Source organism: Rhinatrema bivittatum, chromosome 16, assembly GCF_901001135.1.
Source record: "Rhinatrema bivittatum chromosome 16, aRhiBiv1.1, whole genome shotgun sequence".
NCBI lineage: Eukaryota > Metazoa > Chordata > Amphibia > Gymnophiona > Rhinatrematidae > Rhinatrema > Rhinatrema bivittatum.
In genome coordinates, this window is record NC_042630.1 from 14,146,896 (window position 1) to 14,172,280 (window position 25,385).

General features: G+C 50.6%; 1 protein-coding gene across 4 annotated transcripts; it reads left to right on the forward strand.

Moving 5' to 3' along the window:
• The first annotated feature begins 427 nt into the window (after window positions 1-427).
• Window positions 428-22,286, forward strand: AP1S1 (adaptor related protein complex 1 subunit sigma 1). 4 transcript variants are annotated; one of them, XR_003853071.1, is made up of 6 exons: window positions 428-606; window positions 14,129-14,307; window positions 15,195-15,303; window positions 17,244-17,381; window positions 18,960-19,952; window positions 20,000-22,286. XR_003853071.1 is itself a non-coding variant. In XM_029580739.1 (5 exons), the coding sequence occupies exons 1-5, from the start codon at window positions 592-594 to the stop codon at window positions 19,005-19,007; spliced, it is 489 nt and encodes a 162-aa protein (XP_029436599.1). In that variant the 5' UTR covers window positions 428-591; the 3' UTR covers window positions 19,008-22,286. The 4 variants fall into 4 exon arrangements, 3 of the variants coding, with proteins under 3 accessions (XP_029436599.1, XP_029436600.1, XP_029436601.1); XM_029580739.1 differs by having other exon boundaries at window positions 18,960-22,286; XM_029580740.1 differs by having other exon boundaries at window positions 439-594; window positions 18,960-22,286.
• Window positions 22,287-25,385: the final 3,099 nt, after the last annotated feature.

Consider the following 25,385-nt stretch of genomic DNA (forward strand, 5'->3'; position numbering starts at 1 on the left):
CCCCTAAATTACCTGAGTACTCTCTAACCTACCTATGCCATAATGCCTCATCTTTCCATACTCAGCCTTTCTAAATCACCTCTAGTTTATCACTTATAGCAGCTCTCGAACTTGCACTCCCTGGGTTGTAGGCCATGTGCTTTATCTCGCCTCTCAGGTCTATCTTACCTCTGAGCTTTGGCCTATCCACTCTACATTGCGCTCAGGTTGATCCTCCCTGGGTTATCTCAGTCCTCCTCTCGCCTCACCTGCCTGGTTGTCATGGAGCCCGAGCCCCGGATGCAGAGGGCGCGGCCACCGCCCGGAGCCTGTTACCATGGCGACCCCAGACAGGCGGGTTCCGGAAAGGGGCGGAGCAGGTGAGCACGGGCCCGGTCCAGGGGGGGGGCCGGCAGGTTGCCATGGGGAACGGCCGTGCTCCGCCCCTGCTCCGGGGCCGCGCAGGCGCATTGCCCTCTTTTCCGCCTTCCTTGGCTTCGGTCGCGGCTGCTGACGGTGCCGGGTGTGACTCGGCGGTGACCGGGCCGGGCGCCATGCGGCGGGACTAAGGTCCCGCGGAGAGCGGGGGCGGACGCGAGCGGTGCGGGCAGGATGGTAAGAACGCCGGTGGGTGGCTGATCGAGCTAGGGGGGGGGAGGGGGGGCTCGCTCAGGTGAGCTCACCTGCCCCGAAGGGGCGGGGCCTGTGGCGGCTTTAGACCCGGATGTGAGAGACCGGAAGGAGCTGCTGGTCCGGAAGTGGAGGGAGAAGTCTTGCTCTAGGCTCTTCGCCGCTTTTGTTAGTTTATTAAGCTTTGATACAGGTTTTTCCAGGAAGTGGGTAGCATGCGGACGGTGCCCAGCATCCAGCAGTCATGTGCGCTGAGCTGCCACTTTCTTGAGGCTTTAGGCCGGCCCTTGGCTTTCTGAATTCCCACTCCCTGGCGTACTGGTGTATTTTGGTCCCTGCAAATCTCACGGTGCCCCTGCGATGGGAACTTGAGTTTTAAAAAACCCAAAACCAGTCCAAAGTCTCTCTCTCTCTCTAGAATAAGAGGTGGATCCGGGTCTGGTTTTGCAGTCATTACACTCATGGAGATGTAATTCTAATGTTCCTATGAAAAATAGGAACAACCTGTCTCATGCCACAGCAGGCCAGGATCAACCTGATGGGGTTGACTTGGGTAAAGTGGTAACTGCCTGTGATTGCTCTAGCTAACCATATAGATTCGTCTAATCTTGTATAATATCAGGTATACTATTTCCTTCTACCACATCCTGTAGGGATGGGCTACACAGGCTAAGCAGGTGTTGTGCCAAGAAATGCTTCCTTTCCTCTTCATCCAGCCAGACCAATTCAGATGCTCTCTTGCCAGCAGGTAGAGGCAGAGAATTCCTTTATTTTCTGATGTCATGCTTGCTTATAAATTCTGGGATAGCAGGATATGATATTGGTTCCCTGTACATACCCAGATCAGTCCAGACTCCAGGGTTTTGCATCCCAGCAGATGGAGACAGAAAGTTTCACTGTTTCATAACCTGGTGTGCCACCTGCAGTCCGTCAGTATTTCTCTGTCTCCAGCAGATGGAAGGTGTTGCAAAACCTGCAGACTGAGAAAAAATAATAATAATTAAAATAAAAAGATAGAAGGTTTATAATTCATTGACTGGCTACCCTCCCTAAAAGTTGGTAGGTCCTGGTGGGGCGATCCTTTCAGGTAGAGTGGATGAGCAGAGGGGTTGGAATCTCCTGAGCCTATCCAGATCTATGACCCGCTGAGGGGGGAGATATCTGGTGGGGCCAGTTCCCTCTCCCCCCCTCCTACAGTTAGCCAGAGCCTGCAACTACCAAAAGGAAGTTATGTAAAGTTATATATATTAAAAAAAAAAAACATTTTAAAAGGCATTTTGACTTGTGCCGGTCGGGTGATTTGGCCGGGCGGTGCTGCTTTCGGGAAGTTGGGCGTATTAGGAGCCAATTCTTGCGGCGCTTTGCAGGCGGACTTGTGAGGCAGTGATGGCCATGCTGTGCGGTGGACAGTGCACGGTGGGTGGTGAGACACGTGGTGACTTTCCCTTACCGGCTCTTGCTCCCGCTGCCTCTCCAGGGGAGAAGACAGCTCGGGGAGTGCAGTTAAAGGCCCGGACAGGCGGCTAGCTTCTGCAGGAAGTGTGGGGAGAGTCGAGCAGCCTGATGCTGCCTTCCCGATTTCGGCAGGAATGGTGGCCATTTTGTCCTTCTTTGCTGCCTTGGCTGAGAGAGTCACTAAGGACTTGGCCTTTCCTCCACCTCTATCACCGGCACTTCATTCAGAACCCCAGGGGTCCCAGGAATCTTTGTTGGGAGAGGAGGTGGAAGGCCTCCTAGAGCAGGATCGAGAAGTTCCAGGGGTTTTTTCCCCGGATTTGATGCTCTTATTGCACAAGGTTTTTTTGGCTAAACAGGCAGCAGGACATTGCCTTCACAAACCAGTGGACTTGCATGAGCCATTTTCGGCTAAGAGGCATAGATCACCTCAAGCTGGTGGTGCAGCCAGAGTTCAGCCAGCATTTGCATTCGGGGAATGCAGGCAATCCCTCGGGGGGTCTTGGAGGATGGGGATCCTCTGATGATCCATTGGGGTGGATCCTCCTCTGGATTGTCCGGACCCTGAGGATGCGCAGGATCAAACACCCTCGGTGGAGGAAGATGATCCGAAAGTGGTCCGTCTCTTCCACCAGGAAGAATTATGGCCCTTTATTCCACGTGACCTGAGAGATCCGGGGATTAAGGAACTCCAGGCTGTTTTGGATCATGAGGAGGTGGATCCGATCATGGAGGATTTGGGGAGGCCAGCGAAGGCATTCTGCTTCCATAAATCTGTGAAGTCGGTGTTCTGGGAGTGGGAAGCTCCAGACGCAGATTTAAAGGTTTGCAGAGCCATGGAGAAGTTGTATCCCTTGCTGGAAGACACCTTGGATCTGCTTCATTTTCGGTGGTAACAAAGAAGACTATGATTCCAGAGCAGGATCAGTGGCGCCTAAGGAAGTTGGAGGTACACCTAAAGAAGATTTTTTAGGTGTCAGAATTGGACATTCACCCTGCTGTATGCAGTTCTTTTATACTCCGGATTGGATTGTTCTGGGTACAGCAATTGCAATCAGGTATGACGCTATCCGTGGAAGATGTAAAGCAGGCTGAGAGGCTGGAAGCAGTGGTGGCCTACGGTGCGGATGCTTTGTATGATCTCATATGCACTTCCGTTCTATCTATGATGTCTGTGGTCTCCCCTAGGAGGCTTCTTTGGTTGAGGAACTGGTCGGCAGATGTTTGCTCTAAGTCTCAGCTGGAGTCACTTCCCTTTATGGGGAAGCTTCTTTTTGGAGAGGACTTGGAGGAGCTTGTGAAGCATCTCGGAGAGACCAAAGTGCACAAGCTGCCAGAGAACAAGCCGAGGGTTGATAGAGGTTTCTCTTCAGCACAGGCTTGTTTCCAGTCGAACCAACCTTCCCAGCAGCCTTGTCCTTCAGGAGGAGGTCAGACACAAGGCACCAGGAGGCAGTAGTCTTGGAATCAGTCCTTTTGAGACAGGAGACTGACCGGAAATGGTACTGGTCAGGGGGTCTCTGGTTCCAAGTCCACCCAATGAAGCGAGACTGGCTCACTTCTGCATTCCAAAATTTGGAGGTCCGTTAACAAGTTTTCTCAAAGAGTGGGCCAAGCTCACATCGAATCAGTGGGTCCTAAGTGTGATAGAGCACAGTTATGCTTTAGAATTTGCATGCCCATTAAAGGATTTGTTCATAAAGTCCTCTTGTGCTTACGACCGAAAAGAGACATGTGGTTCAAGAGACCTTCAGTCGTCTATGTATGTTGGGGACCTTAATTCCAGTACCTGTCATGGAGCAGGGAACAGGAGGGTATTCCATTTATTCTGTGGTTCCAAAGAAAGACAGCGCTTTTTGTCCGATCTTGAATTTAAAGAAGGTAAATGTGGAACTCCAGGTTCCTCATTTACGGATGGAAACTTCAGAGGACCTTTGTCATTAGGCGGTGGCAGTGGTGCTGCAGGGTTTACGGTCCCTGGGCTGGGTTGTGAATCTTCCCAAGAGCCAGCTGGTTCTGTCTCAAGTTCAGGAATTCCTGGGAGCATGCGTTGGCACCATGCTCAGATGAGTGTTTCTTACCGAGGAGCAGGTAGGCAACATCCAGGGACAGATTTGTAGATGGCTGAGCAGTGTGGTTCCCAGAGTATGGGATTATCTGCAGGTTCTTGGGTCTATGGCTTCCACGATGGAATTGGTACCTTGAGCGTTTGCTCATATGCGGCAACTTCAGTTGACCTTTCTCTCCTGGTGCAACCCGGCATCAGAACAATTTTCATCTACCGCTGCCTCTTACGGAAAGCACCAGGTCAAGTCTAGATTGGTGGCCGTGTCGGGACAGTTTGAACTGCGGGGTGACCTTGGAAGTCCCCCAGTTGGATAGTAGTCAAAATCGATATCAGCCTCATTGGTTGGGGGGCTATGTATCAGACTCAAGTGACGCAAGGACACTGCTCTCTGGAGGAGGCATTGTGGTCTGTCTAGAGACAAGAGTGGTGCATCTAGCGTTGCAAGCCTTTCTTCCTCTTGTACAGGGCAGGCCAGTGAGTTTTGTTGGACAATGCAATGACTGTGGCTCATATCAACCGGCAGGGCCGGTACCAAGAGTCAGGCAGTGGCAAAAGAGGCCCAGGAGTTAGTGCACTGGGTGGAGCGGCATCTGGAGGTGCTGGCAGCTTCCCACATAGTGGGGTTGGACAACATGCAGGTGGATTTCCTCTGTCACCAGCAGATAGACCAATGAAACAAACCGGAAGGTGGTCCCACGTAGCCAAGGCGAAAAAACAAAGGGGACTACCTTACACCGTGGAAAGACTTTTATTAGAAAAGCCCAAATAAAAGTCTTTCCATGGTGTAAGGTAGTCCCCTTTGTTTTTTCACCAGCAGATAGATCCTGGAGAGTGGGAGTTGTTGGAAGAGGCCATGCTCCTGATTCGTCACCAGTGGGGAGTCCCTTGCATGGATCTGATGGCAACGCAGAAGAATGCCAAGGCTCCGCAGTTCTTCAGTCAAAGAAGAGAGCATGGGGCACAAGGAGTCAATGCTTTAGTCCTCCCATGGCCACGCAATTCTCCTGTATGTGTTCCTACCGTGGCCACTAGTGGGCAAAGGTCTTGTAAAGGATAGAAGTTCATCTGGGGCAAGTAATTCAGGTGGCACTGGAATGGCCTTGTAGGCCGTAGTTTGCGGATTTAATCAATCTCGCAGTGGACGGGCCGCTGTGTCTTGCTCATCTTCACAGTCTGCAGCGCCAAGGTCCCATATTTTTGGATCAGGTGGATAGCTTCTCTCTCATGGCTTGGTTTTTGAGAGGAGGCACCTGAGAGAAAAGGGTTATCCGGAGAATGTTAGTACCATTTTGTTGCAAGCACAAAGTCCACCTCCTTGGCATATTCATTACTATCTACTCTCTCGGACACCATCCTCCTAAACCTAGAAAAAGACCATACCATACCTACTCGCACTTCTGGATCTGTCTGCGGCATTCGACACCGTGAACCAAAGGATCTTATTACAACGACTTGCAGACATTGGCATCAAAAGATCTGCATTCAACTGGTTCACATCCTTCCTTGAAAACAGGTGTTACAAGATAAGGATCAACAATAAAGAATCACACCCAGTCAGTTCCAACATGGGAGTCCCCCAAGGATCATCTCTTTCACCCACGCTATTTAACATCTACCTCCTACCGCTCTGCCAGTTACTCACTAACCTAAAGTTAACCCACTTCCTATATGCGGACGACATCCAGATCCTCATCCCTATCACCGAGTCTCTTCACAAAACCTGGTCCCTTTGGAATAGCTGCCTTCTAGCAATCAACAGACTTCTCACCAGCCTCAACCTCATCCTCAATACCAACAAGACAGAGATCCTTCTAATAGCTCAGGACAACAACAACATTCTCCTCAACTCCTCAAACTCTTCCCAACTAGCCAAAACATCAATTAATCATTCATTACATGTGAGAGACCTGGGTGTTCTACTCGACAACCAACTTAACCTGAAAAAATTCGTAAACACCACCACCAAAGAATGCTTTTTCAGATTGCAGGTACTAAAAAAACTAAAACCACTCCTACACCTCCGAGACTTCCGCTTGGTACTACAATCTAACATCCTATCCAAAGTGGATTACTGCAACTCCCTCCTTCTGGGTCTACCTGCCAACACAATTAAACCACTACAGATGGTCCAGAATGCTTCTGCCAGGATTCTCACAAACGCCAACAAAAGGGAACACATCCACCCATCCTTCAGAACCTTCACTGGTTACCAATCCAATTCAGGATTCTCTTTAAAGCCCTCATGATGATCCACAAGGCTTTGCACAATATCTCCCCCCTCAATCTAACCTTCCAACTACGGCCGCACATTTCAAATAGACCCATCAGAAGAGCATACAAGGACATGCCGTATACCTCACCGGCTAAAACCTCCTTAAGGAAGCGTGCCCTCTCCACAGCTGGTCCTCCCCTTTGGAACTCACTCCCGCCGGACCTCCACCAAGAACCCTGCCCTCTGGTTTTCAAAAAGAAACTGAAAACATGGCTCTTCAGCCAGGCCTTTGCTGAGAGATAATCCTCACACTAAGGCTTCCCTGGTTTATGTCCAACTATAGACCAGATTTGTGACTCTAAACCCTCCTATCTATACCGGCACTCCATATAGCCCCAGATCTTTGACTACTCCAGGAGACAAAGACTACATTAATCCCCTAACCTAGCCGCGGACCTTCGCACAGCTACAAGTCACTTAGTCCTTCTATGAATCCTTTTAAGTTAAATGTCTTAATGCACGGTGGTTTTCTTCCCTCATAACCTGCCTGCTTACCAAGTTAGTTTTTTCCTGTTATCCATCAGTTATGCCACCTCTCTAATCCATTCTATCCAGTTACGCCACCTCTCCCACCATGTTACTTTCCCCTAAAGATGATTTAGAAGTTTCATTAGGCATAGCCCTATGTTTCTAGTTTATTTTATTAATTTTGTTATATTATTATTATTGTAATCTATTTTACTATCATTTTATGTTGTTGTTATTTTATTATATCATAATGTATTGCTAATGTTCCACGTGTTCATTGTTTCCGCATGTTCATTGTACCACTTGTTTCACTGTATCCGCCCCTCGGCGACAGTTCAGTTTCATGTAAACCGGTGCGATTATGTATCCTATACAGGAACATCGGTATATAAAAGTTAAAAATAAATAAATATATGCGGGTGTGGAAGGTTTTCAAGGCTTGGTGCAAGGAGCCCAGTGTGGATCCCATTCGAGCTTCGCTGGCCCACATTTTGTCTTTTGTGCAGCAAGGTTTGGCTTTCAACTTCCTAAGGGTCCGGGTGTGATGCGTTTTCTTCTGCGAGGTGCGAAGCATTCGTGTGCCCCGGTGCAGAACGGGTGTCCTCTGTAGAGCCTAAACTTGGCTCTTAAAGCGATGGGAGGAGCGCTGTTTGAGCCGCTGCGCAGGGCGACTTTAAAGGTTTTTCTGGTAGCAATTTGTTTGGCTAGTAGAATTTCGGAGCTACAAGCCCTCTCGTGTGGAGATCCTTTCCTAATGGTTTCAGACTTGGGAGCCTCTTCTTTCTTCCGAAGGTTGTTTCGTCTTTTCACTGGAATCAGTCCGTGGAAGTTACCAGCCTTTGCAAATCTGGTTATGAAGGCTCCTTTTTGGTTAAGGGGTAGAAGTGTCTGGAAGTGAAAGTTTCCAATGGCTTTAGAGTTTCTGAGCATCTTTTCATTCTCTCGAGTGAGGAGGCTGTCCCAGCATGACATCATATAAAGAAACACGTTCTCTGCCTGCATCTGCTGGTGAGAGTGGACTGGTCTGGCAGGACTCAAGGAAACCTTTGGGCCTCAGAAGAAATGGTACCCCAGGGTTGGGTTCTGTCCCTTCCCTGCCCTTATTTCTTGTATAATGGTAGCTGTCAGCTGAGTGATTAGAAATATGTAGACAAAAACTGAACTGAAAACTGCAAAAAGTCAATATTCCAAGAGCCGGGGAGTGGCGCATTTATCCTGGTGTAACTTTTCCCACATAATCAGCGGGACTTACCTGGATATATCTGAACATCAGGTTTTGTAGGGGGTAACTGTTACCCACACAGCCTTTCAGTATTGATGTCCAAGAAGCCAAGACTGTCTGTATGCAATGCACGATTGAAGAAACTGAGCCAGGAATGAATTTCCTCCTGTGCTGTGTGAAATACAAAGAGATGCCCATTTCCCAAAACTGACAGAGAAAATAACACTTCCTACAAAAGAGTGAACGGGAAAAACTCCCTATAGGTCCGGGGGGGAGGGGGAGGAAAAATAGCAACCAGCAGCCCAGAAATGCAGTCTGATCCGAGACAATATGGGTCAGATCCTGGGAGGAGTCCTCCTTATTTTTCTTTCTGTACCAGTGAGGGCCCATCAAGCCCAGCATCCTGTTTCTAACCGTGGCCAGTCCAGCTCACAAGTACCTGGCAAGGCCCCAGACGATAAATAGATCCCCATCCTGCTATCGCACAGTGGCTATTAAGGCTGCGTAGTAATTCTATAAGTGCGCATGCTTAGGCTAAAGTCCGCGTGTATCTTTTCTGCAGAGACTTTAGCCTGCATTTCCAAAACATATTTATAGGCCTTTGAAAATCTTGCACGCAAATACCCGACTGCACGCCATGAACCTGCCTGCACCGAGGTACGTCTGCCGAGGACGTCACTTGGACGGCTGAACCGATGCACATGCTTTTACTTTCCCACCATCCCTTATGTGCAGTAAACAGGGTTTTATGCGTGCAGGTCATCGGGAAAATCAAAGGAAGCAGTGGTGATAACAGTGTGGTGACAGCAGCAAAGTAGCTGACCCCGAGGGTCTCTGCTGCCGGGCACTCCTGTGAACAGCATGATGGGGCGGGCCTCGTGAATGGCAGAGCTCCTTCGTCCAGTAGCAGCCTGGCCGTAAAAGGGTCACTAATCAAAAGGTTTGCAGGGGTAACTTTCCAGCTTCCCCAAACAAAACCTGAGATGTGAAAAGTCCCCTCCGGCTGTGCCTGCACCAAATCTAGCCAGAGAAAAAGAGACCGTGCTGGGAGGGGGCTACATTCTGACCTTTGAGCACTGATATTCAGTGCCACCAATCTGAAATGACCTGGGCAGCTTTCCCCTATCAGCCCTGTTTAATATCCACGGCTCTGAGCTCCAGCGTTTACGGTGGAGTAGGAGAAGCCAAAGACGCGGCTGCGAGCCCTTTCTCGGCGGGATCCCTGGTGCCCCATAGCACGGGCGGCAGGACGGAGCTTCTCCTGGCAGAATCCGATAAATTACTGGCACACGAGAACTTCCTCTTGCACCTTAGCTCCAGCCAGCACTGGCCGCCTCTTAGTTCTTTTATAATGGGGGAATGGAAGAAGAGAACTCCGATGTGTCCTTTCTCTGTGCACCTGTCATGATTGCATATGACCCCTGTCCTGTCCTCCCTTTTCCAGCTGAAGTGCTGGGGTTTCTTTATTTATTATTTTTATATCCCGACATTCGATCTGAGAGATCACATCGGTTTACAGTCAGGTACTGTTTTAGGACCTCTCTGAGACGGGGTGGAAGCTGAGGGCACCCCATGGCTTGGTCTAGCAGCATAATGGCGTGGATGGCTAGTCCTCCCGTAATAATGCCTAGCATTCTGGTTGTCTTCTTGACCCACATTGGGCCGTTGCTTGGAGAGAACTAATCCACAGTGACCCCCAGCTCTCTTTTCTGAATGGTACCAGCTGCACCAGAGCCTGTTGTTGTGCATGGGAAGTTTGGCTTGCTTTTCTTCCACATGCCTTGCTCTGCTCTTATCTCTGCTGAAACAATTTTGTGCCCCTCTCTTGCCCACTCGCTGTGCTTTCCGAGCTCTCCCTTGCAGCTCTTCCAGAATAATTTTGTATCCTCTGCCAACTTGGCCTCCTCCGCGTTTAACTCCCTTTTCCCAGATCATTTCTAAACGTGTTGTACAGATCCGTGAGGGGCACCATTTATCTTGCTCCACTGTGAAAAATCACCATTTTAATTCCAGCCCCTTGTGTCTCGTTTTCAGTCAATCAATAGGCTTTTTCCCAAGACAGTTTCTTTTTGGACATTAGCCAGTGCAGAATACGGGCATGCATAGGGGGGCCTACGCACTTTGCACCTGTTATTTCTGCAGACAGCCCCGTGGGTGTAAAATAGTGCACATATATTTGAAAACTCGAATGGACATGTACTGTTGTCCTTCTGCAGCCTGACCACATCCATCAGAGCACCTCTGTTTCCTGTTGCTGAAGGGATGTGCGCTATGGAAGCTGGGTAGAGGAGGGCAATGTTCGGACAAGCCAGCTTGTCTGGGTAAAAGGCTAGCATTGTGGTCACTGAGTTGGGCCATCCTCTCTACGGGTAAAGGTTGTTCAGCGACAGGCGGGCTATGGAGGTGTTCCCTTGGGCAGGTGAGGTTGGGAGGTGCAACAGCACGCGTGGGTTTGGGTTTTCCAAACTTACAGCGCCTTTTTTTTGGCTGGGAAAAGCAGCTGCAAGTCTCTGCGGTTACTAGGCACAGGGTTTTGCTTTCGTTATTGGTGGAATCCACAGGGTTTCCACCAGTGCGGGCAACTTGATTATTACCCTACAGTCGCCATTGTGTGTAAAAGTAGTTTAAAGGAGATGTACCTGATCTTAGAAGAAAGTAAGATTTAAAAAAAGAAGAAACAGAGCTATAAGAACAGTGAGGTGAGGAGGCTGAGCACGCAGGAATAGAGAAGGTGCATGCAAGCTAAGCAAAGAGGAACCCTCAGGCGCAGGATGAGTTCTTGGGAGCAGAAAAAAACCTTGGTCCTAGGAAAAGATGAGGCCCTGCCTTATCTCTGCTACAGCCGTGCACACTGTTTATAGGAAGAGGACTGAGAGCGTTTCGTTACCTTAATGGGAAGTTTTGGAAAAAGGTTCTGGCCAAGCAGCATTCCAGATGCTGTCGCTGTCTTCTGCACGTTGCAGACGGCCTCCAGAGGTGCCCTGCCTGTGCCATATTCAAAGTGCAGAGGTTTGCCCACCCACAGACCCAGCCAAACACCCCTGCACCTCTGGGAGTAGTGGAGCTAAGAGAGAGGTGGAGGAATGTGCAGGAAGAGGGAGAAGCCAATCCACTGAAAGGAGAGACGTAGCCCTGCTCTTACAGCTTCACGTTCTGTAGTGAGAGATTGCCATCCCCAAGTTGCCTGTCAAGCCGAATCATTGCAACATCTTTGTGGGACCCTGATGAAGTTTCTCTCTTCATCAGGGTCCTCTCTGTGCTGTATTCATGCTTCACCTGTATCAGTTTGACGCCTGCACAAGGCTCTAATGGTGATCTGATCTTCAGCCATCCGTGCTGTATTCATGCTTCACCTGTATCAGTGTGACGCCTGCACGAGGTGCAGATGGTGATCTGATCTTCAGCCATCCGTGCTGTATTCATGCTTCACCTGTATCAGTGTGACGCCTGCACGAGGTGCAGATGGTGATCTGATCTTCAGCCATCCGTGCTGTATTCATGCTTCACCTGTATCAGTGTGACGCCTGCACGAGGCGCTGATGGTGATCTGATCTTCAGCCATCCGTGCTGTATTCATGCTTCACCTGTATCAGTGTGACGCCTGCACGAGGCGCTGATGGTGATCTGCTCTTCAGCTGTCCGTGCTATATTGATGCTTCACCTGTATCACTGTGACGCCTGCACGAGGCGCTGATGGTGATCTGATCTTCAGCCATCCGTGCTGTATTCATGCTTCACCTGTATCAGTGTGACGCCTGCACGAGGCGCTGATGGTGATCTGTTCTTCAGCTGTCCGTGCTATATTGATGCTTCACCTGTATCACTGTGACGCCTGCACGAGGCGCTGATGGTGATCTGTTCTTCAGCTGTCCGTGCTATATTGATGCTTCACCTGTATCACTGTGATGCCTGCACGAGGCGCTGATGGTGATCTGTTCTTCAGCTGTCCGTGCTGTATTCATGCTTCACCTGTATCAGTGTGATGCCTGCACGAGGCGCTGATGGTGATCTGTTCTTCAGCTGTCCGTGCTGTATTCATGCTTCACCTGTATCAGTGTGACGCCTGCACGAGGCGCTGATGGTGATCTGCTCTTCAGCTGTCCGTGCTGTATTCATGCTTCACCTGTATCAGTGTGACGCCTGCACGAGGCGCTGATGGTGATCTGCTCTTCAGCTGTCCGTGCTATATTGATGCTTCACCTGTATCACTGTGACGCCTGCACGAGGCGCTGATGGTGATCTGTTCTTCAGCTGTCCGTGCTATATTGATGCTTCACCTGTATCACTGTGATGCCTGCACGAGGCGCTGATGGTGATCTGTTCTTCAGCTGTCCGTGCTGTATTCATGCTTCACCTGTATCACTGTGATGCCTGCACGAGGCGCTGATGGTGATCTGTTCTTCAGCTGTCCGTGCTGTATTCATGCTTCACCTGTATCAGTGTGACGCCTGCACGAGGCGCTGATGGTGATCTGCTCTTCAGCTGTCCGTGCTGTATTCATGCTTCACCTGTATCAGTGTGACGCCTGCACGAGGCGCTGATGGTGATCTGCTCTTCAGCCGTCCGTGCTATATTGATGCTTCACCTGTATCAGTGTGACGCCTGCACGAGGCGCTGATGGTGATCTGCTCTTCAGCTGTCCGTGCTGTATTCATGCTTCACCTGTATCAGTGTGACGCCTGCACGAGGCGCTGATGGTGATCTGCTCTTCAGCCGTCCGTGCTATATTCATGCTTCACCTGTATCAGTGTGACGCCTGCACGAGGCGCTGATGGTGATCTGCTCTTCAGCTGTCCGTGCTATATTGATGCTTCACCTGTATCAGTGTGACGCCTGCACGAAGTGCTGATGGTGATCTGCTCTTCAGCCATCCGTGCTGTATTCATGCTTCACCTGTATCAGTGTGACGCCTGCACGAGGCGCTGATGGTGATCTGTTCTTCAGCTGTCCGTGCTATATTGATGCTTCACCTGTATCACTGTGACGCCTGCACGAGGCGCTGATGGTGATCTGATCTTCAGCCATCCGTGCTGTATTCATGCTTCACCTGTATCAGTGTGACGCCTGCACGAGGCGCTGATGGTGATCTGTTCTTCAGCCGTCCGTGCTATATTGATGCTTCACCTGTATCACTGTGACGCCTGCACGAGGCGCTGATGGTGATCTGTTCTTCAGCTGTCCGTGCTGTATTCATGCTTCACCTGTATCAGTGTGACGCCTGCACGAGGCGCTGATGGTGATCTGTTCTTCAGCTGTCCGTGCTATATTGATGCTTCACCTGTATCACTGTGACGCCTGCACGAAGTGCTGATGGTGATCTGCTCTTCAGCTGTCCGTGCAGTATTCATGGTTTACCTGTGACAGTGTGACGCCTGCACGAGGCGCTGATGGTGATCTGCTCTTCAGCTGTCCGTGCTATATTGATGCTTCACCTGTATCACTGTGACGCCTGCACGAAGTGCTGATGGTGATCTGCTCTTCAGCTGTCCGTGCAGTATTCATGCTTTACCTGTGACAGTGTGACGCCTGCACGAGGCGCTGATGGTGATCTGCTCTTCAGCCATCCGTGCTGTATTCATGCTTCACCTGTATCACTGTGACGCCTGCACGAGGCGCTGATGGTGATCTGTTCTTCAGCTGTCCGTGCTGTATTCATGCTTCACCTGTATCAGTGTGACGCCTGCACGAGGCGCTGATGGTGATCTGTTCTTCAGCTGTCCGTGCTGTATTCATGCTTCACCTGTATCAGTGTGGTTCTGATCAGGGCGCCTCCTTCCTGTCCAAGGTGCCTGTTATACACCAGCAAGCAGGAGAAGCTTTCAGGTTATAAAGAGTGAGATATCATCTCTGCAGTGAGGAGGGAGAAAAGTTGTGACCGTGGTAAACAGAAAAACGTAGCTGGTAGATCTGTTACCTTTTATAAGGCTAAAGAATGTTTACAAGTGCAGCTGTTTGGACTCCTGGTGGCTGTCAGTCTGTGTCCGGTGACCTCTGGCTCCCACAATGTGTAATTGCGTCTTTCATCCTCTCTCAGATGCGCTTTATGATGCTGTTCAGCCGCCAGGGGAAGCTGCGACTGCAGAAATGGTACATAGCCACTGCAGACCGAGAGAAAAAGAAGATGGTCCGGGAGCTTATGCAAGTGGTCCTGGCACGCAAACCCAAGATGTGCAGCTTCCTGGAGTGGAGAGATTTGAAGATTGTTTATAAGAGGTGACTGCTCTATCCCCAGCCACACAACCTCCCAATCCTCCTGGCACGTATCCCCAGCCACACAACCTCCCGATCCTCCTGGCACGTATCCCCAGCCACACAACCTCCCGACCCTCCTGGCACGTATCCCCAGCCACACAACCTCCCGATCCTCCTGGCACGTATCCCCAGCCACACAACCTCCCAATCCTCCTGGCACGTATCCCCAGCCACACAACCTCCCGACCCTCCTGGCACGTATCCCCAGCCACACAACCTCCCGATCCTCCTGGCACGTATCCCCAGCCACACAACCTCCCGATCCTCCTGGCACGTATCCCCAGCCACACAACCTCCCAATCCTCCTGGCACGTATCCCCAGCCACACAACCTCCCGACCCTCCTGGCACGTATCCCCAGCCACACAACCTCCCGACCCTCCTGGCACGTATCCCCAGCCGCACTCCTCCCGATCCTCCTGGCACGTATCCCCAGCCACACTCCTCCCGATCCTCCTGGCACGTATCCCCAGCCGCACTCCTCCCGATCCTCCTGGCACGTATCCCCAGCCGCACTCCTCCCGATCCTCCTGGCACGTATCCCCAGCCGCACTCCTCCCGATCCTCCTGGCACGTATCCCCAGCCGCACTCCTCCCGATCCTCCTGGCACGTATCCCCAGCCGCACAACCTCCCGACCCTCCTGGCACGTATCCCCAGCCACACAACCTCCTGATCCTCCTGGCACGTATCCCCAGCCACACAACCTCCCGATCATCCTGGCACATATCCCCAGCCACACAACCTCCTGAACTCCCTTCAGCCACAAAACTCCAGAGCTGCCTTTATGTAACTCTAGCCTGTATTTCAGCTGTGAGTCTCTCTCTGTCTCTCATTCCTTCATTCTCAGGTATGCTAGCCTGTATTTCTGCTGTGCAGTTGAAACTCAGGACAACGAGCTCCTTACTCTGGAACTGATTCATCGATACGTTGAACTTCTTGATAAATATTTTGGCAGCGTGAGTATTTTTCTGTTATCCTGTGAGGTGGGTGGCATGCGTGTGTGTATGTGTGCGGCTCTCTCTAACTAATCTGTGGTCGTAGGTATGTCTCTCTGGCTGATCCCTGAGGTGAACAGCCTGGCTGTTTGCATAGTAGGCAGGGGATTCTGTGGCACTGCCATGCCGAGGCTGCACCATGGAAGAAGCCTGTTTCTCTGTCAAAGCAAGGCTGTGTTTCTGGATGCCTGTGAAATTGTCCAACCTCCTCTTACTGCCTCGATGGCTAAATAACCAAGGCTAGAATATGTTTCTGCCACCCCTGGTGGCAGAACGCATTGCTACTGCTCACCTCTGTTCCCTGGGTTACTTAACTCCAAGAGTAACCTCTGCAGCCCTGGCACGTCCCGGCACGGACTCTCCGGGCCCCTTCCTGAGATGGAGCGATGAGATCTGGCACGTGAGCTCTCCCTCGGCAGCAAGAAATGGCGTTGCCTGGTACAAGCTCAGGTGCCTTCTGCTGTGCCGAGGTTCGTGTGTGGCAGGAAGGCCTGCTGGTCCTCACCTAGGGAGAGAGGATCTTCACCAGAACCCGCGCTTCTCCAAAGGCGAAGAGTTTGCCCCGTCACACAGAAGGGCCGCCACAGAGCACAGTCTCCGGTGCTTTCCAGCAGAGACTCGAGGACCCCTCTGGGCATGCGGAGCAGTTTCCGAGACGCCTCATTTCCTCCTCTTGCGTCGGAATAGATGGTTACCTTTCTGAGCTCTGCTGTGGTCGTTTCTCCCTGCAGAAATTCTTGGCGGGTTTTCTTTGTTTCCCCGGTGGGCTTTTAGTCTGTCTGTCTGTCTTTCCTTTACTGTTTTTAGATTTCTCCATTGACGAGCAGGGCTTGAATTAGCCATGGCAGGTGGGTGACCTCATCTGACAGCGCCCATCTCTCTGAACTCCGTAAACGTTTACCGAGCAGATGTGATGGATGGTAAAGTTTTTCTTTCTTTCTTTTTTTTTTTGACTTCCACGTTAGTAGGCCCCCTTTTGTGACGGTTTTTGACAGGCCTTGCAAGACCCCCCTGAAGAAAGTCGGTCTCGCTGAGCCCCGTTGACTTTGGATGAACAAACCTGAAGGGGGAACTTCGGAGGCGAGTGGCAGAGGTGGTCGTTCAGCCCAGAAAGAGTGCCGAGCCACAGGCCTCAACTGCCTCAGTCCCACTCAGAGGGCCAGTGATTTACGCATTGCAGCTGAGCCTCTTCAGCCATGTCCGAGTGTCGAGGGTCAGCGTCTGCGCCAGGTGCGCTGAGCGCTAGTTGAATGGCATTTGAGAAGGAAGGCTTCATCCAAATAACCCAGCCCAGGCGACTGAGGGATTTCACGGGTCCCGACCGCCACATCCGTCTGCGCTGATCAAATCTGCACTGAAATATGCCAAGAAGCCCCGAACCGAGGTCCAGCCCGTAACGGCCTTTTGTGCATCGAGGTGAACCCGCCGCGGCACGGGGCAGCCCGAATGGAGCGTTTTGGGCTGTTTTAGCAGTGTTACTGTGAGTGCGGCCTCCTGACGCGACAGCAGGTTTGGGCAGTCCGTTCTGCAGGCTCGCTTTGAAGATCGGAGCCCGGATCCAGCACCCTCCCAGGCCCATTTTGTATTATTTCAGCTTATTGTTTCCCCTTTGTTTGTTGAAGGCCATCCTTAGCCAGGGACGGATGTTCCCTCCTTTCTCCCCTTCCAGTGCTGAGCTCATTAGCTGGATTGTAGACCCGAAGCCTGCCCGCCCGGCTGGGGGAACGGGAGATCTGCGGGCGCATGCCCAGAGCGGTCTTCCAGTCCTCTGCTGGGGACGTGTGTCCCCCAGGTCAGCAGCATCCGGTAACATCGCCCCCACTGGTGAGCTGCTGTCCTGGGAGAACAAACTTCACAGGGAGGCCCCTTTCTCCTGCTAATCCCTAGCCGCTCTCTTCCAGGTGTGCGAGCTGGATATTATCTTTAACTTTGAGAAGGCCTACTTCATCCTGGATGAGTTCCTGATGGGAGGAGAGATCCAGGACACATCAAAGAAGAGCGTGCTGAAGGCCATTGAGCAGTCTGACATGTTACAGGAGGTGAGGGGCCTGGTGTGAGGGTGGTTGTCGTCAGCGATGCCACTGACCTGAGATGCCGCAGGTGCATCCTGTCGTGTGCATCTCTTGCTCAGATTCTGTAGCGTGTTCGTCTCTGTGCCAGGGCGGGATTGGTGAGTCTCGCGTGCGCTGTGAATGTTTGTGCGTGTGTCTTTTTCTGTCTCAGGCTGTTTGGTGGGTTTGGGATGCTGTATGTGTGTATCTCTAGTTCAGTGGTGGGTGGAATTGTCTCTGAATAAGGTGTGTCTTTCTGTTTCTAGCTCTTTGGTGGGCAGGTGTGTGTGTGTGTGTTCCCTGGATTGTGCATGCGTCTCTGTCTAGATCTCTAGCTCTGTGATGGTTCAAGGACTCTGTCTGGTTGGTGTGTATATATCTCTGTCTCTTGCTCTGTGATGGATATATGTGTGTCTCTCTGTTTCCACTTCAGGTGTAGGCGGGGGTTGTCTGTTATTGGCTGGTGTGTGTGTCTCTCTCTCTAGTTCTGTGGTGAGCCACTCTTGACTGTGTATGGGTGTCTGTCACTTAGTCTCTAGCTCTGTAAAAGTGGATGGTGTCTTTAGCTGGGATATCTGTGTGCCTCTTTCAGTCTCTAGCTCAGTGGTGGGTGGCTGTGTGTCTCTGGATGGTGTATATGTGTCTGTCCCTTCATCTGTAGCAGGTACATGTCTCTGGATGTTGTATGCGTATGTCTTTTTCAGTCTGGAGCTCAGTGGTGATGTCTCTGGATGGTGTATGTGTGTCTGTCCCTTCATCTGTAGCAGGTACATGTCTCTGGATGTTGTGTGCGTATGTCTTTTTCAGTCTGTAGCTCGGTGGTGGTGTATGTGTATCTTAGTCTCTTACTCTTTGATGAGTGTCTCTGACTTGAGATATGTTCCTCTCTCTATCTCTCGCTCTGTGCTGAATGGTGGATGGGTGTCTCTCCGTTTCTAACTGGTGAGTGGAGGGGTGTCTCTGCATGGTGTATTTCTCTCTCTTTGGCTGTAATCTGTGATGTGCCTTTGCTGCAGGGGTGACTCATCCATCCCACAGCCTTCAGTGCATCATTAGTGACACACACAGATGATGCGGTTTAGCTCTGGCACAGAACATGTTTGTTTCTCTAATGCTGAAAAGGCCAGTGGCTTCACCTCTGTCATGATGTAGAGGGGCAGAGGGTGCCGACAGCAGGCTGCACACCGGGTATCTGCTGCTGTTCTATCACTGTATTTGAAAGATGGAGGAATCTAAGCTGTGAGTCAGGGAAAGGGGGAAGAGTTACAGACAGAAGGTGGATCTGTCAGTGCTGGGAGGCAGAGATGCTAGAGATGGAAGGGTGGGGTGTGGCAGGGGTGCATCATTGCTGAGAATCAGGGGGGTGGGATGTGGAGGTGCAAGAGGCACTGGGAGCCATGCTGGGGTTAGAGGAGGCAGGAGGGTCCGTAATGGGACATGGAGGGGGAGAGGAACGTCTGTGCTAAGAATCTGAATACTGAGACTGGAGCTGCCAGAGGTGGGGGTACTGACCGGCACTGTTCAGCTCCTCTCCCTCAATCTCCTTTTGTCTTGTCTCTGCCGCAGGAGGATGAGTCACCCCGCAGTGTGCTGGAGGAAATGGGACTCGCATAGCAACCGACTGCAGCCGTTTTCCGCAGAGATGCCGGCAACCTTTAATCACTTTGTTCTGGACTTGTAAGGGGCACCAGCAGCATTCTGTATAACCCCCGCCCTTCTCGTGTGCCCAGGAACCCATCTTGTACCACTCATGTCCCAGAAGTCCATCCTGTACAACTCCTGTCCCATACGACTCACGGCCTCCTCACACATACAGGAACAGATCATGTGTGCCACCTTCCTCCCATTCCCAGCAGCAGCAATGTCTTGCCTATGTGTTTGTATAAATATGCACACACTTGGACTCTTGTGCATGCTGTCCTTCACACACATTACCAATCCGTACTGCGGATATGTGCATACCTGGTCTGTAGGGGAAGGGAGGATACACACATAGCCCATGGAGTAGGGAGGAAAGCAGATACCGTATGCACATACCCAGTCCTAGGAAGCATCTGCACAAGGGGTAGGAAGGTTGTACTGCTGCTGGTGCCTTGAGGAACAAAGAATTGTGCAGCAGAGTGGTTTCAACATCTTGATTTGAGAGGGAACATGAATCAGTGTGTATATCTGAGAATTTCCATAATCAGAGGAAATTAAAGGGAGCAAGGGTCCATCTGGACATCTGCAATGGATCCTAAAAGGGACTGAGTGTCCGCCCCAACCAGATATGAAGGATCCTAAAAGGGAACGAGTCTACCCCGAGCAGATGTGAAGGATCCTAAAAGGGACCGAGTGCCTACCTGGGCATCTGCAATGGATCCTAAAAGGGAACGAGTCTACCCTGAGCAGATGTGAAGGATCCTAAAAGGGACCGAGTGCCTACCTGGGCATCTGCATTGGATCCTAAAAGGGAACGAGTCTACCCCGAGCAGATGTGAAGGATCCTAAAAGGGACCGAGTGCCTACCTGGGCATCTGCATTGGATCCTAAAAGGGACTGAGTGTCCGCACCAACCAGGTGTAAAGGATCCTAAAAGGGAATAAGTGCACCAACCAGATGTGAAGGATCCTAAAAGGGACCGAGTGCCTACCTGGGCATCTGCAATGGATCCTAAAAGGGAACGAGTCTACCCCGAGCAGATGTGAAGGATCCTAAAAGGGACCGAGTGCCTACCTGGGCATCTGCAATGGATCCTAAAAGGGAACGAGTCTACCCCGAGCAGATGTGAAGGATCCTAAAAGGGACCGAGTGCCTACCTGGGCATCTGCATTGGATCCTAAAAGGGAACGAGTCTACCCCGAGCAGATGTGAAGGATCCTAAAAGGGACCGAGTGCCTACCTGGGCATCTGCATTGGATCCTAAAAGGGACTGAGTGTCCGCACCAACCAGGTGTAAAGGATCCTAAAAGGGAATAAGTGCACCAACCAGATGTGAAGGATCCTAAAAGGGACCGAGTGCCTACCTGGGCATCTGCATTGGATCCTAAAAGGGACTGAGTGTCCGCACCAACCAGGTGTAAAGGATCCTAAAAGGGAATGAGTGCACCAACCAGATGTGAAGGATCCTAAAAGGGACCGAGTGTCCGCCTCAACCAGATGTGAAGGATCCTAAAAGGGAATGAGTGCACCAACCAGATGTGAAGGATCCTAAAAGGGACCGAGTGTCTACCTGGGCATCTGCAATGGATTCCAAAAGGGAACGAGTGTCCGTCCCAACCAGATGTGAAGGATCCTAAAAGGGAATGAGTGCTCCAACCAGATGAGAAGGATCCTAAAAGGGACCGAGTGTCTACCTGGGCATCTACAATGGATTCTAAAAGGGAACGAGTCTACCCCGAGCAGATGTGAAGGATCCTAAAAGGGACCGAGTGCCTACCTGGGCATCTGCATTGGATCCTAAAAGGGACTGAGTGTCCGCACCAACCAGATGTAAAGGATCCTAAAAGGGAATGAGTGCACCAACCAGATGTGAAGGATCCTAAAAGGGAATGAGTGCACCAACCAGATGTGAAGGATCCTAAAAGGGAATGAGTGCACCAACCAGATGTGAAGGATCCTAAAAGGGACCGAGTGTCTACCTGGGCATCTGCAATGGATTCCAAAAGGGAACGAGTGTCCGTCCCAACCAGATGTGAAGGATCCTAAAAGGGAATGAGTGCTCCAACCAGATGAGAAGGATCCTAAAAGGGACCGAGTGTCTACCTGGGCATCTACAATGGATTCTAAAAGGGAACGAGTCTACCCCGAGCAGATGTGAAGGATCCTAAAAGGGACCGAGTGCCTACCTGGGCATCTGCAATGGATCCTAAAAGGGAACGAGTCTACCCCGAGCAGATGTGAAGGATCCTAAAAGGGACCGAGTGCCTACCTGGGCATCTGCAATGGATCCTAAAAGGGAACGAGTCTACCCCGAGCAGATGTGAAGGATCCTAAAAGGGACCGAGTGTCTACCTGGGCATCTGCATTGGATCCTAAAAGGGAACGAGTCTACCCCGAGCAGATGTGATGGATCTTAAAAGGGACTGTGTGTCTGTCCTGGACAGCTTTGATGAATTCTTCAAGAAATCATGTGCCTATCTTGTTGATGGCTCCTTAAAAGGACTAAGTATCCAGCTGAACAGCTGTGATGGATCCAAAAATGGACCAATTGTCTAGCTCAGACAAACGTGATGAATCCCGAAAGGCACAAGAGTTGTCCATCCCTGCCAGACGCGATGGATCCTGGGAGCGACCTAGCGCCCATCTCTGCCGGATGGGATGGAGGGATCCTGAAAGGGGAACCGGTGTTTGGTGCAGACAGATGTGACACTGCAAGCCTCTCCCCAGATTTGCTTCCGATTTGTCCAGTTTGGGATCTTTTGTGCCCAGATTTAATATTTTCAGAAGGGGGTTATTGCCAAGCCAGAAATGTCTGCATTCTGTCCTCTCTCTCATCCTTTATGCCTTTTTTTTTTTTTTTCTTCAACCATGTACTCAAATGAAAACCTAAAGAAAATGTTCTTTTCTCCACAGTGAGCCTCCTCCGGGCCTCTGAATCATCCTCCTCCTCTTCCCCACTCTGCTAGAAAGCAAGTGACTAGTAATGAAATCTCTCAGATGGCCAGGGCCTGCGGAGGGGTAACTTGTGACTGATCATTGCTAAGGGCTAGCGTGCGTGCGTGCGTGCGTGTGTGCCTGACATCTTTCTCTTCAGCCCTGGGGGAAGAGCTCTGAGCAGATTTGGGGGGTGAACATCTCATGACTACTGTTGCCTTTTTTTTGTTCACATTTACAAAGGATGTGTAAGTCTACTTTCCACAGAGGGATCCTATTTTATCTTTACTTAATAAAGTACAGCTGCAGATTCTGTGATCCCGTCGTCTTTGTGTAGTGCTGTCTGAATTAAAACCTGGGTTTTGTTCCCGCCTGTCTGTGCCCAGGGTCTTTAGCACCGGACAGTAAATGCATGCAAAGCTTCAGTTCTGCTCAGGAGGCCTTTTTTCATAGTCGAGCGGACTGGAAAAGAAGCTGATGCACTTAAATAACCTTCAGATTGAGGTTTTCTTATGAGCTTGGCCTCCTGCCCAGGTTTCTATAATGTAGTTACTTTTTCTTCAGGTTCCTCAGCTCTAATCCCTGGCTCTCGCTGGGGGGGGGGCTGGAATGAGTCACTTTGTCTCCCTGTGCCTCAGTGCTAATCCCCTGCTCTCTCACACTGACTCTGCGATGAGTCACCTTATCTCCCTTCGCCTCGGTTCCAATCCCAGCTCTGCCATTGACCGTGTCTGCGACTTTTTGCTGTCATGTTCTCAGCTCCTATGAGTAACTTTGTTCTTGCTCTCTCTCGCTTTTGGACTCCGCCACGGAATTCAGGTACCAAAAAGGGTTCTGCATGACCACCCCAGCCATGGCCATCTGCGTGTTTCTGAGGAACTCTCTGTTCTCGTTAGATGGATTATGTTCTGTATACCATTTTTTTCTTTAGAAAATACAAATAAGAGAATGCTGGCCTGTATGCCCCACCTGTTATGAGAATCTGATAGTAGCTGCCTCTTTTATTTTCCTCACAGGCGGTTGTTCTCATCATTCGTATAGTGCATAGTAGAAGGACATTGTCTAGTGTGTGTCTCTACAAACAATTGTTTCTCAGTTCTAATTTGGGGTGGATGGGTGAGGGTTAGGCGGGGAAGGCTTAGGTTACAAATCCAAATTCACACTTGGATAAGAGCAGAGGCCAGGACAAATGTGGAACAGAAGAAAGTAACTCAGGTAAATAACAAATTCTACCAAAAAAAAAACCAAAACCTGTCCCTTTTCATCAAGCTCGTCCCTTACAGTATAGAGCTGACGGCGCATTCATGTGTTTCCGGATAGCTAGAGGCAACGGGTGCCTAGGTTCTGGTTGCCATTGACACTTGAGCAGTGATCATTGAGCTGGTAACCCCCAGTGCTTTCAAGTTTCAGGATGCACTCCAATAGGTGCAAATAAGGATCAATAAAAAATGTAATGTGAGGCCGTTCGGTTCGTTTAGCCACACGTTTCTTGGCTAGTTTTGTGATGCTAACTCTCCATCGGTTCAAGGCAAAAGATGGCCTTTCCTGAACCTACAAGTGAAGCATACAGTGCGTTATAAAGACGATGGGAGTGGGTGAGGGCTTGACCTGTAAGCACAGGGGGCCCTTGCCTATAGCCCAAGGTCCAGCAGCAAAAACAGGAGTTTGATCCGGCCTGCAGCAGTGATGAAAAAAAGGCGTTTGATCTGTCCTGCTGTGCCGGTCGTGAAAGTGCATTCCACTGCCGCCGCTAGCTGAAGTCCTTGGACATGTGAGTGTCATCACGTCAAAGCAGCGGTGGGGCGTGCCAGGCCCCCCACAAATTGCTGATGTTAGTTCTGCAGGTGCAGATGGAGCCATTCGGGCCAAAAACAGGGATAGAGGCTGTAACACAGCCATCAGGAACTTTTGGCCACAGAGCGTGAGGAGGAAGGCACTGGCGGTACCGAGCTGTGGGATTGCTAGGGAAAGCCCCGCTGATGGTTCCTGGACCTTCCAGCGGTGCTGCCATCTCTTTGGAGATGGGGGGGAGAGGGCATGGACATCATCCCCGAAGGGTGCAGAAATCTTCATTACTGCAACCCAGATACCAAGTCAGAGGGTCTCTCCCTGGAGTAGGGGCTCTAGATTGGGTGGGGGGGGGGGGGGAATGGAGACAGAGTGCACATCACTCTTTCTGATTTCTTAGGTGGGCAGATAGAGGCCAAGGCTTCTTGGTGTGGTCCAGGGTTAACAACTTTGCGGCCATTTAGAACGATTACTGATCCTATGTGCCACACCCTCCAGCCAGTGCTGGCCTTTGGGTAGGGCAAGTTGCGCTGTCGCCTAGAACTGATGCCGCCATCACCGATTATGCTGAAGAGTTGATTGGGGGGGGGGGCAATTTTTGTCCAGGGTGCCATTTGCCCTAGAGCTGACCTTGACCCCTGCCCCTTCCCTGGCATTTATAATTACCAAAAGGGCTAGACATGGCCCCCCCCCCCCCCTCCTCCAAACTGAGGGATTTTCTCTTCCTCTATCCTCCCTCCCCCACCCTCCGGCTCAGCAGCCCTTGAGGAGGAAATACCCCCCGGGCTCTCGATTATTTGAAGTGTTTAATATGGCCCTTATTTTGCAAAGTTTGGGGACCCTGTGTTAGCAAAACGGTAAGAAGATGACAGGGAGCAGCCCTATGTCTGGTAGTGTGCTACAAAAAAAAAAAGAGAGTCTGTCAAGTCTTTTTCTGTTGGCTTTGATCAGATGCCTTCTGAAATTAGAGGTAACAGTGCCTCTGTGCATTTTTCAATCGGTAGACTTTCAGTGCCTTCCCTCGTGCTCTTTACTTTTCCCCTATCATGGGCCAAGTCTCTGATTCTGGTGCTTACCATCCTGTGATATTACCGAGGGCTGCCAGAATGAATATGGGTTATGCTTAGATAATGGACAACAGAGCTGCACGTTTATATTGTGAGGGAAAACTGCGCCTGCTGGCTAATGTTATCATGTATTCCTGTTCAGATGCCATAACTGCTTAGTTTTGCACAAATGGTTTATCCTAAGAATAAGTCAGAGGATTCCTTGTACATATGAGTTTTAATGCCCCATGTATTCAGCACTGTGTCGTGTCCAGCACTGCCTCTCTAGCATCCCATAAACGTGGTTCCCTCCATTGGATCCACAGGGGCTTTCCTTGATTTCAGGGCTGTTCATGGTATCTTATGACCTCTGTTTCAACCTGTGTCATGGTCTAAGCATTTTCTATGATGCCCCCACAGCTTCTGTACTCTCTATCCTCAGTTTCCAGCTCTGGTCCTCAAGAGAATCCAACAGGTCTAGCTAACGGGATATCTACCATGAATGTTCATGACAAGCATTGAGTCTAAAAAAGCAACAAGTTAATCTACAGATTTTCATTACCATGAAAGCCAGACATGTTAG